This window comes from Nothobranchius furzeri, chromosome 1 (genome assembly GCF_043380555.1).
Source record: "Nothobranchius furzeri strain GRZ-AD chromosome 1, NfurGRZ-RIMD1, whole genome shotgun sequence".
NCBI lineage: Eukaryota > Metazoa > Chordata > Actinopteri > Cyprinodontiformes > Nothobranchiidae > Nothobranchius > Nothobranchius furzeri.
Genome location: NC_091741.1, coordinates 93,446,392 through 93,458,232, shown reverse-complemented (window position 1 = coordinate 93,458,232; position 11,841 = coordinate 93,446,392). Strand labels below are relative to the sequence as shown.

General features: G+C 38.1%; 2 protein-coding genes across 5 annotated transcripts in view; both read left to right on the top strand.

Annotated features, from left to right (window-relative positions):
• Positions 1–11,841, top strand: part of LOC107395889 (protocadherin 2 alpha c) — a 171,913-nt gene that overhangs the window by 18,539 nt on the left and 141,533 nt on the right. The window contains exon 1 of one of the 4 annotated variants that reach the window (XM_070551810.1): positions 191–4,410. The exons of the other annotated variants lie outside the window; for them this stretch is intronic. Within the exon in view, the coding sequence (XP_070407911.1) occupies positions 2,035–4,410 (2,376 nt within the window). The 5' untranslated portion in view covers positions 191–2,034. Of the gene's footprint in view, positions 1–190; positions 4,411–11,841 lie in introns of those variants that run through there. 4 annotated transcript variants of the gene reach the window in all.
• LOC139070137 (protocadherin alpha-3-like) lies at positions 7,234–9,897 on the top strand. The gene has a single exon (XM_070551828.1). It carries the CDS (start codon positions 7,413–7,415, stop codon positions 9,879–9,881), a length of 2,469 nt encoding a protein of 822 aa, XP_070407929.1. The 5' UTR covers positions 7,234–7,412; the 3' UTR covers positions 9,882–9,897.

The following is an 11,841-nucleotide window of genomic DNA, read 5'->3' as shown; positions in this document are numbered from 1 at the left end:
AACGTTTCTGGAACAAACCAAGTCAGGATCGCTGTCCATGGTGCTGATATGTTGGTTTAATAGTCACTAGTTATAAAAGCAATATTTCACCTCTCAGTTGTCTATTTAGCTAAACAAAATCTATAAAACCAACTGTTGTGTAGTACATGTTTAGTCGGTTTCAGACAAATGTGTGCAAGTTATTACTATTTTTGAACATTGTTTAATGAAAAGAAAATATTTTGCAATCAAACATGTTTTCCACCTAAATGATATTTTTGGTAGTCTTTGGAATATAATGTGCTGTATTTAGGTCACATGGTGTCAGTATAAATGTACAAGCTACATCAAATACAGGCCATTTACCATTCACCAAGTATGTTTCATAAAAACATCTACAACATGCTAGTTTTAATTACACTTTAACCTATAATACCAAGTTGTTTCTATCTTTTTAAAATAAAGGTTTTCTTTGAATAATTTAAATTATATAAAACTTTCTGGCAGTGTTGTGTGAGATTCAAAGTTTCAGCAAACTTCCACTCTGGCTTTTCTCTGTCATGTTTGAACTTACTTTATGAAAGAAGATGTACAAATGTTCTTGGCAAATTAAGATTTTGTTTGCTTACAAAGTAAATATTTTATTTTTACATTCTTGCTTCTTTTTCTTGTCACTTAATTATATTTACATAAAAGGAAGAACATTTTACAACTACCTACTTCAATTTATTTTCTCCACAATATTTTGCATGTTGTGTTTGGCAGGAAGGGATATTACATGTGTGTAAAAGAGAGGGGCACGTGTAAAAAAGGGAATGCTATTTGTGTGGAAGGTAGAGGACTTTAAGTATGTATGATCCAATGAAATTAGGAGTGTGGAAATTTAAAAGTGTTTACAAGCAGGTTGTGATGTGTAGAGAGAAGTTTGATGTTTGCTAAAGGGATTTCAGCAAGTTTCCCAACATTGTATTGAGACAATTCATGTTGTTTAGTTTAGAGACAGTGTCCATGAGGAAAATACAAGAGGCAGAACTAGAAGTTGTGCTGCTTAAGATGTTCAGGATGTCTTTGGAAGTGACAAAGTTCCAGAATCAGGAAAGAGGACGTCAGAGGTACCGCTCATGCTAGATGTTTTGGAGTTCATGTCAGAGAGGCCAGATAGAGATGTCTGGACATGTCCAGAGGAGAAACAATGATTATAGTTAAGAAGATGCTGATGTTGGAGCCACCAGGAAGGAGGCTGTGGGAAAACCAGGAAGTGAAAGAAGACATAAAGTTAGTCGGTGTGATTTAAAAAGATGCAGACGAAGACAACTAAAACAAACAGGTGATTCACTGTGGCAACATACGAAGGGATATTATGGAAGATAAAGTTGTTTTACAAATTTTTTAGATTTTTTTTTATTTTTTTTTTTGCAAAGATAAGCTTCTTCATATTGTCGAAAATCATCAATTTTATGGGTCAAACTGAAAACCGTTTTAATATAAAGGGTGGAGATAGAAAATCCAGACAAACATAACTGGATGAGTTGAGGATCGCTGTCCATGATGCTGAGAAGTTTCCTTTTAAGAAACAGAGTTAGCACAACATAAACTACATGCTATTGTCAAGCAACATTAATTTAAGTGAAGTATATTTTTATTGAAACTTTTGGTTTAGTTTCTAATTTTAGTTATTTTAATCTTAGAAATATTGTGCAAGTGTAACTATTTTTGGCACAATTCGTTTTCAGATGAATAGCAGATATTTAGCAATCAAACATGTTTTACACTTAAATAATATTTTTGGTAGTCTTTCGAATGGATGTGCTGGATTTAGGTCACATGGTGTCAGTATAACTGTACAAGTAACCATTGGTTTGCTTTTTGTCTCTGAATTTCGGTTCAGCCTCTCGTTAGCCTCTCCAGTCTGACGTTGACGCGCATGTGAGCTTCGGATGCTCGTTGGACTTGGCCTTTTGTCTTCTTTCATCGTGATAATCTGGTGATTTTTTCCACACATGGATGACATGTAATACTTCACTTGGACGCATTCTTATTTTTGAGTGAGCACCAATGCGATCTGGGTTAATTATGGAACAAAGAGGACTCGAGAAGCGGATGGTTACAGGACGTTTCACCCGGTGTGCGCTCGCTGTGCTTTTGTGGAGTGTAGCATCGGCACAATTAAGGTATTCGATCTCCGAGGAAGTTAATGAAGGGGCTGTGGTTGGGAATATGGCAAAGGATCTGGGTTTGGATAGAAGCACTCTGAAAACCAGGAAGTACCGCGTCGTTTCTGGAGGTGCGGATCCGCTCTTCAGTGTAAACGAAAATGATGGCGTCCTTTATGTGAGCAGAAAGATCGACAGAGAAGAGGTGTGCGCGCAGAGCAGCGTGTGTTTGATAGACCTGAAAACTGTGTTAGAAAACCCGCTAGAGGTGCACAACGTTGGAGTGGAGGTGTTGGATATAAACGATCACGCTCCTAGTTTCCCGGAAAAAGAGAAAACATTGGAGGTTTCTGAGTCAAATCCAGCCGGAGCTCGTTTTCAGCTCAAACCTGCGACAGACCCAGACAGCAGTTCTTTCTCCGTGCAGCAGTATAAACTTAGCCAAAACGACCACTTCCGTTTAGACGTAAAAGATAAAGGGAAAGATGGCAAAATACCAGTTTTAGTTCTACAGAAACCATTAGACAGAGAAGCAGCGCAAAGCCACTCCTTAGTGCTAACTGCTCTGGATGGAGGGAAACCTCCCAAATCAGGGCAGATGTCTATTGTAATAAACGTTCTGGATGTCAACGATAACATACCAATGTTTTCAAATGATGTTTATTCTGCTACTCTCATGGAAAATGCTGTTGTAGGGACAGAAGTTATACAAGTAAATGCAACTGATCTGGATGAGGGTCAAAACGCAGAAGTTATTTATTCATTCGGCCACAGTGTAAGCAGCAATGTTATAAATCTTTTTGATCTTAACGAATCTACAGGACAAATAACCGTTAAAGGGCCAATTGACTATGAGCTAAATGACAAATATTACCTAGAAATTCAAGCATCTGATAAAGGTCTTGCTCCTCTTACAGCAGAAAAAAATGTTCTGATTAAAATAGTTGATGTTAATGATAATGCTCCTGAGATTGAAGTGACCTCATTTTCTAGCTCCATCCCTGAAGATTCTAGACCAGGAACTACTGTTGCTCTGATCAGTGTAAACGATCTGGACTCTGGTCTTAATGGAAAAGTTATTTGCTCGATAAATCAGGAAGTTCCGTTTAGTTTATCTCCATCCTTACAAGATAAAATGTTTTCAATTGTCACCAAATCTCCTTTAGACAGAGAGAAACAGTCTCATTATGATTTGACAATAACTGCAAAAGATGCAGGTCAGCCACCTTTATCATCTGAAAAGACAATACGTGTTGTTGTGTCTGATGTGAATGACAACAGTCCAGAGTTTATACTGAGTCCATATACTTTCTATATCACTGAGGGCAACAACCCAGGGGCCTCAGTGTTTTCTGTGAAAGCCTCTGATGGTGATGAAGGAGATAATGCAGTCATCTCTTATCATATTGTCAGAGACAGAGACGAACACAGTAAATTAACTTCATTTCTAAACATTAATTCGGAAACCGGAGACATTGTGGCTCTGAAAAGTTTCGACTTTGAAACTGTGAAAACGTTCCAGTTCCAAGTTGTGGCCTCAGACTCTGGAAGTCCGTCCCTGAGCAGCAACGTGACAGTGAACGTGTTCATTCTGGATCAGAACGACAACGCTCCAGTCATCCTGTATCCAGTCAGCTCCAACGGTTCTGCTGAAGGTGTGGAGGAGGTTCCCCGCAACGTGAACGCAGGACACTTGGTGACTAAAGTCAGAGCCTATGATGCTGATATAGGATATAATGGCTGGCTGCTGTTCTCACTGCAGGAAGTGACTGACCACAGTCTGTTTGGTTTGGACCGCTACACAGGACAGATCAGAACACTTCGCTCATTCACAGAGACAGATGAGGCTGAGCATAAACTGCTCATCCTGGTCAAAGACAATGGCAACGTTTCACTGTCAGCAACAGCTACTGTCATTGTCAAAGTGGTGGAGCCCAAAGAGGCTTTTGCAGCTTCTGATGTGAAGAGTTCAGCCAAAGGTGATGAGGAGACTGATGTGACTTTTTACCTGATGATCACTTTGGGCTCAGTGTCGGTTCTGTTCCTCATCAGCATCATCGTGCTGATTGCAATGCAGTGCTCCAAGTCCACAGAATATACTTCTAAATATCTCCAAGAGGCTAATTATGATGGGACACTGTGTCACAGCATCCAGTACAGATCTGGAGACAAACGCTACATGTTAGTAGGACCCAGGATGAGTGTAGGATCTACTATAGTACCTGGAAGTCATGCAAACACTCTGGTGCTGCCTGACAGGAGGAACACTTCTGATGAGGTAAGACATGCTTTGCAAACGAATATATTGCTTGGTTACAAAATGAAGGTTGTATTTATTTATTTATTTATTTATTTATTTATGTTTTGCTTCTTCATTTTAAACTTGTTGTATAATCGTATTAGTTTCAAACCACAGATTCCAACAAGTTGGATTGTTTCTGTGATTAAAGGAAGAAAATTAAAGAACTAGCGTTTTCATGGGTTTTTTACAATATTTGACACATTGTGTTTGATAGCAAGACAGAATGCATCTGTATAGGGGCAGAAGTGGAACTGGGATTTTACAGACATTATTATTTAAAAAGCTGGACGAATGTAGGTACTTATGGTGTGTGGTCCAAAGCAACAGAGTCTGCAAGGAAGTTGGAATTTAATGACAACGTTTCTGGTGTGATGTGTGGTAAAGGGGCAAGTAAAAAAGGAAAGGTGCCCAAGAACAGCCATATTGTATGATTTAGAGACACCCATGAGGAGACAGAAATGGAGGTTGGAGCACTCAAGATGTTAAGGTTTACTTTGGAAATGAAGAGGATGGATATCATCAGACATATCAGAGGGACATCCCATTAGAGGTGAAGTCAGAGAACTCAGATTGAGATGTCCAGACATGTCCAGAGGAGAGACGGTCATTGAGTGAGACGGTGCTGCGGTTGGAGTCAGCAGGCAGTAAGCCGAGAGAACGTTCAAGAAGGAGATTAATGGATGAAGTGAAAGAAGACATGAAGTTAGTCAGTGTGAAGGGGAGAGGATGTTGAATATTGAACTAAATGGAGACTGATGAGTTGCTGTGGTGACTCCTGAAGAGAAGGATACTTTGGCATGTTTTTGTGTACTTTTTCTTCTCAAAAGTAAAGCTTTTTAAAATATTTTTAAATTATCAGTTTTATGGGTCAAAATGAAAACATTTTAAACAGAAAGTGTGGAAGTAAAACATCTATAGACAAACGTTTCTGGAATAAACCAAGTCAGGATCGCTGTCCATGGTGCTGATATGTTGGTTTAATAGTCACTAGTTACAAAAGCAATATTTCACCTCTCAGTTGTCTATTTAGCTAAACAAAATCTATAAAACCAACTGTTGTGTAGTACATGTTTAGTCGGTTTCAGACAAATGTGCGCAAGTTATTACTATTTTTGAACATTGTTTAATGAAAAGAAAATATTTTGCAATCAAACATGTTTTCCACCTAAATGATATTTTTGGTAGTCTTTGGAATATAATGTGCTGTATTTAGGTCACATGGTGTCAGTATAAATGTACAAGCTACATCAAATACAGGCCATTTACCATTCACCAAGTATGTTTCATAAAAACATGTGAACATCTACCACATGCTAGTTTTAATTACACTTTAACCTATAATACCAAGTTGTTTCTATCTTTTTAAAATAAAGGTTTTCTTTGAATAATTTAAATTATATAAAACTTTCTGGCAGTGTTGTGTGAGATTCAAAGTTTCAGCAAACTTCCACTCTGGCTTTTCTCTGTCATGTTTGAACTTACTTTATGAAAGAAGATGTACAAATGTTCTTGGCAAATTAAGATTTTGTTTGCTTACAAAGTAAATATTTTATTTTTACATTCTTGCTTCTTTTTCTTGTCACTTAATTATATTTACATAAAAGGAAGAACATTTTACAACTACCTACTTCAATTTATTTTCTCCACAATATTTTGCATGTTGTGTTTGGCAGGAAGGGATATTACATGTGTGTAAAAGAGAGGGGCACGTGTAAAAAAGGGAATGCTATTTGTGTGGAAGGTAGAGGACTTTAAGTATGTATGATCCAATGAAATTAGGAGTGTGGAAATTTAAAAGTGTTTACAAGCAGGTTGTGATGTGTAGAGAGAAGTTTGATGTTTGCTAAAGGGATTTCAGCAAGTTTCCCAACATTGTATTGAGACAATTCATGTTGTTTAGTTTAGAGACAGTGTCCATGAGGAAAATACAAGAGGCAGAACTAGAAGTTGTGCTGCTTAAGATGTTCAGGATGTCTTTGGAAGTGACAAAGTTCCAGAATCAGGAAAGAGGACGTCAGAGGTACCGCTCATGCTAGATGTTTTGGAGTTCATGTCAGAGAGGCCAGATAGAGATGTCTGGACATGTCCAGAGGAGAAACAATGATTATAGTTAAGAAGATGCTGATGTTGGAGCCACCAGGAAGGAGGCTGTGGGAAGACCAGGAAGTGAAAGAAGACATAAAGTTAGTTGGTGTGATTTAAAAAGATGCAGACGAAGACAATTAAAACAAACAGGTGATTCACTGTGGCAACATACGAAGGGATATTATGGAAGATAAAGTTGTTTTTCAATTTTTTAGATATTTTTTTATTTTTTTGCAAAGATAAGCTTCTTCAAATTGTCGAAAATCATCAATTTTATGGGTCGAACTGAAAACCGTTTTAATATAAAGGGTGGAGATAGAAAATCCAGACAAACATAACTGGATGAGTTGAGGATCGCTGTCCATGATGCTGAGAAGTTTCATTTTTAAGAAACAGAGTTAGCACAACATAAACTACATGTTATTGTCAAGCAACATTCATTTAAGGGAAGTATATTTTTATTGAAACTTTTGGTTTAGTTTCTAATTTTAGTTATTTTAATTTTAGAAATATTGTGCAAGTGTAACTATTTTTGGCACAATTCTTTTTCAAATGAATAGCAGATATTTAGCAATCAAACATGTTTTAAACTTAAATAATATTTTTGGTAGTCTATTGAATAGATGTGCTGGATTTAGGTCACATGGTGTCAGTATAACTGTACAAGTAACCATTGGTTTGCTTTTTGTCTCTGAATTTTGGTTCAGCCTCTCGTTAGCCTCTCCAGTCTGACGTTGACGCGCATGTGAGCTTCGGATGCTCGTTGGACTTGGCCTTTTGTCTTCTTTCATCGTGATAATCTGGTGATTTTTTTCTACACATGGATGACATGTAAAACTTCTCTTGGACGCATTCTTATTTTTGAGTGAGCACCAAAGCGATCTGGGTTAATTATGGAACAAAGAGGACTCGAGAAGCGGATGGTTACAGGACGTTTCACCCGGTGTGCGCTCGCTGTGCTTTTGTGGAGTGTAGCATCGGCACAATTAAGGTATTCGATCTCCGAGGAAGTTAATGAAGGGGCTGTGGTTGGGAATATGGCAAAGGATCTGGGTTTGGATAGAAGCACTCTGAAAACCAGGAAGTACCGCGTCGTTTCTGGAGGTGCGGATCCGCTCTTCAGTGTAAACGAAAATGATGGCGTCCTTTATGTGAGCAGAAAGATCGACAGAGAAGAGGTGTGCGCGCAGAGCAGCGTGTGTTTGATCGATCTGAAAACTGTGTTAGAAAACCCGCTAGAGGTGCACAACGTTGGAGTGGAGGTGTTGGATATAAACGATCACGCTCCCAGTTTCCCGGAAAAAGAGAAAACATTGGAGGTTTCTGAGACAGTTCCAGCCGGAGCTCGTTTTCAGCTGAAACCTGCGACAGACCCAGACAGCAGTTCTTTCTCCGTGCAGCAGTATAAACTTAGCCAAAACGACCACTTCCGTTTAGACGTAAAAGATAAAGGGAAAGATGGCAAAATACCAGTTTTAGTTCTACAGAAACCATTAGACAGAGAAGCAGCGCAAAGCCACTCCTTAGTGCTAACTGCTCTGGATGGAGGGAAACCTCCCAAATCAGGGCAGATGGCTATTGTAATAAACGTTCTGGATGTCAACGATAACATACCAATGTTTTCAAATGATGTTTATTCTGCTACTCTCATGGAAAATGTTGTTGTAGGGACAGAAGTTATACAAGTAAATGCAACTGATCTGGATGAGGGTCAAAATGCAGAAGTTATTTATTCATTCGGCCACAGTGTAAGCAGCAATGTTATAAATCTTTTTGATCTTAACGAATCTACAGGACAAATAACCGTTAAAGGGCCAATTGACTATGAGCTAAATGACAAATATGACATAGAAATTCAAGCATCTGATAAAGGTCTTGCTCCTCTTACAGCAGAAAAAAATGTTCTGATTAAAATAGTTGATGTTAATGATAATGCTCCTGAGATTGAAGTGACCTCATTTTCTAGCTCCATCCCTGAAGATTCTAGACCAGGAACTACTGTTGCTCTGATCAGTGTAAACGATCTGGACTCTGGTCTAAATGGAAAAGTTATTTGCTCGATAAATCAGGAAGTTCCGTTTAGTTTATCTCCATCCTTACAAGATAAAATGTTTTCAATTGTCACCAAATCTCCTTTAGACAGAGAGAAACAGTCTCATTATGATTTGACAATAACTGCAAAAGATGCAGGTCAGCCACCATTATCATCTGAAAAGACAATACGTGTTGTTGTGTCTGATGTGAATGACAACAGTCCAGAGTTTGCACTGAGTCCATATACTTTCTATATCACTGAGGGCAACAACCAAGGAGCCTCAGTGTTTTCTGTGAAAGCCTCTGATGGTGATGAAGGAGATAATGCAGTCATCTCTTATCATATTGTCAGAGACAGAGATGAACACAGTAAATTAACTTCATTTCTAAACACAAACTCAGAAACCGGAGACATTGTGGCTCTGAGAAGTTTCGACTTTGAAACTTTAAAAACGTTCCATTTCCAAGTTGTGGCCTCAGACTCTGGAAGTCCGTCCCTGAGCAGCAACGTGACAGTGAACGTGTTCATTCTGGATCAGAACGACAACGCTCCAGTCATCCTGTATCCAGTCAGCTCCAACGGTTCTGCTGAAGGTGTGGAGGAGGTTCCCCGCAACGTGAACGCAGGACACTTGGTGACTAAAGTCAGAGCCTATGATGCTGATATAGGATATAATGGCTGGCTGCTGTTCTCACTGCAGGAAGTGACTGACCACAGTCTGTTTGGTTTGGACCGCTACACAGGACAGATCAGAACACTTCGCTCATTCACAGAGACAGACGAGGCTGAGCATAAGCTGCTCATCCTGGTCAAAGACAATGGCAACGTTTCACTGTCAGCAACAGCTACTGTCATTGTCAAAGTGGTGGAGCCCAAAGAGGCTTTTGCAGCTTCTGATGTGAAGAGTTCAGCCAAAGATGATGAGGAGACTGATGTGACTTTTTACCTGATGATCACTTTGGGCTCAGTGTCGGTTCTGTTCCTCATCAGCATCATCGTGCTGATTGCAATGCAGTGCTCCAAGTCCACAGAATATACTTCTAAATATCTCCAAGAGGCTAATTATGATGGGACACTGTGTCACAGCATCCAGTACAGATCTGGAGACAAACGCTACATGTTAGTAGGACCCAGGATGAGTGTAGGATCTACTATAGTACCTGGAAGTCACGCAAACACTCTGGTGCTGCCTGACAGGAGGAACACTTCTGATGAGGTAAGACATGCTTTGCAAACAAATACCTTGCTTGGTTACAAAATTAAGGTTTTATTTATTTATTTATTTATTTATTTATTTATTTATTTATTTATTGCTTCTTCATTTTAAACTTGTTGTATAATCGTATTAGTTTCAAACCACAGATTCCAACAAGTTGGATTGTTTCTGTGATTAAAGGAATAAAATTAAAGAACTATTGTTTTCATGGGTTTTTTACAATATTTGACACATTGTGTTTGATAGCAAGACAGAATGCATCTGTATAGGGGCAGAAGTGGAACTGGGATTTTACAGACATTATTATTATTTAAAAAGCTGGATGAATGTAGGTACTTATGGTAATGGTCCAAAGCAACAGAGTCTGCAAGGAAGTTGGAATTTAATGAAAACGTTTCTGGTGTGATGTGTGATAAAAGGGCAGGTAAAAAAGGAAAGGTGCCCAAGAACAGCCATATTGTATGATTTAGAGACACCCATGAGGAGACAGAAGTGGAGGTTGGAGCACTCAAGATGTTAAGGTTTACTTTGGAAATGAAGAGGATGGATATGATCAGACATATCAGAGGGACAGCCCATTAGAGGTGAAGTCAGAGAAGTCAGATTGAGATGTTCAGACATGTCCAGAGGAGAGACGTTCATTGAGTGAGACGGTGCTGCGGTTGGAGTCAACAGGCAGTAAGCCGAGAGAACGTCCAAGAACGAGATTAATGGATGAAGTGAAAGAAGACATGAAGTTAGTCAGTGTGAAGGGGAGAGGATGTCGAAGATTGAACTAAATGGAGACTGATGAGTTGCTGTGGTGACTCCTGAAGAGAAGGATACTTTGGCATGTTTTAGTGTACTTTTTCTTCTCAAAAGTAAAGCTTTTGAAAATATTTTTAAATTATCAGTTTTATGGGTCGAAATGAAAACATTTTAAACAGAAAGTGTGGAAGTAAAACATCTATAGACAAACGTTTCTGCAATAAACCAAGTCAGGATCGCTGTCCATGGTGCTGATATGTTGGTTTTAATAGTCACTAGTTACAAAAGCAATATTTCATCTGTCAGTTGTCTATTTAGCTAAACAAAATCTATAAAACCAACTGTTGTGTAGTACATGTTTAGTCGGTTTCAGACAAATGTGCGCAAGTTATTACTATCTTTGAACTTTTTTTTAATGAAAAGAAAATGTTTTGCAATCAAACATATTTTCCACCTATATGATATTTTTGATAGTCTTTCGAATATAATGTGCTGTATTTAGGTCACAAGGTGTCAGTATAAATGTACAAGCTACATCAAATACAGGCCATTTACCATTCACCAATTATTTTTCATAAAAAACATGTGAACATCTACAACATGCTAGTTTTAATTACACTTTAACCTATGATTCCAAGTTGTTTCTATCTTTTTAAATTAAAGGTTTTCTTTGAATTATTTAAATTATATAAAACTTTCTGGCAGTTTTGTGTGAGATTCAAAGTTTCAGCAAACTTCTACTCTGGCTTTTCTCTGTCATGTTTGAACTTACTTTATGAAAGAAGATGTACAAATGTTCTTGGCAAATTAAGATTTTTTTTTGCTTACAAAGTAAATATTTTATTTTTACATTCTTGCTTCTTTTTCTTGTCACATAATTGTCTAATGTAAGTATCACATGACAGATCCCAATAAATTATATTTAAGGAAGAACATTTTACAACTACCTACTTCAATTTATTTTCTCCATAATATTTTGCATGTTGTGTTTGGCAGGAAGGGATATTACATGTGTGTAAAAGAGAGGGGCACGTGTAAAAAGGTGATGCTATTTGTGTAGAAGGTAGAGGACTTTAAGTACATATGATCCAATGAAATTAGGAGTGTGGAAATGTTAAAGTGTTTACAAGCAGGTTGCGATGTGTAGAGAGAAGTTTGATGTTTGCTAAAGGGATTTCAGCAAGTTGTCCAACATTGTATTGAGACAATTCATGTTGTTTAGTTTAGAGACAGTGTCCATGAAGAAAAGACAAGAGGCAGAACTAGAAGTTGTGCTGCTTAAGATGTTCAGGATGTCTTTGGAAGTGACAAAGTTCCAGAATCA

Coding starts and splice junctions, on each gene's coding strand:
- LOC139070137 (XM_070551828.1), top strand. CDS start 7,413: ATGGAACAAAGAGGACTCGAGAAGCGGATGGTTACAGGACGTTTCACC.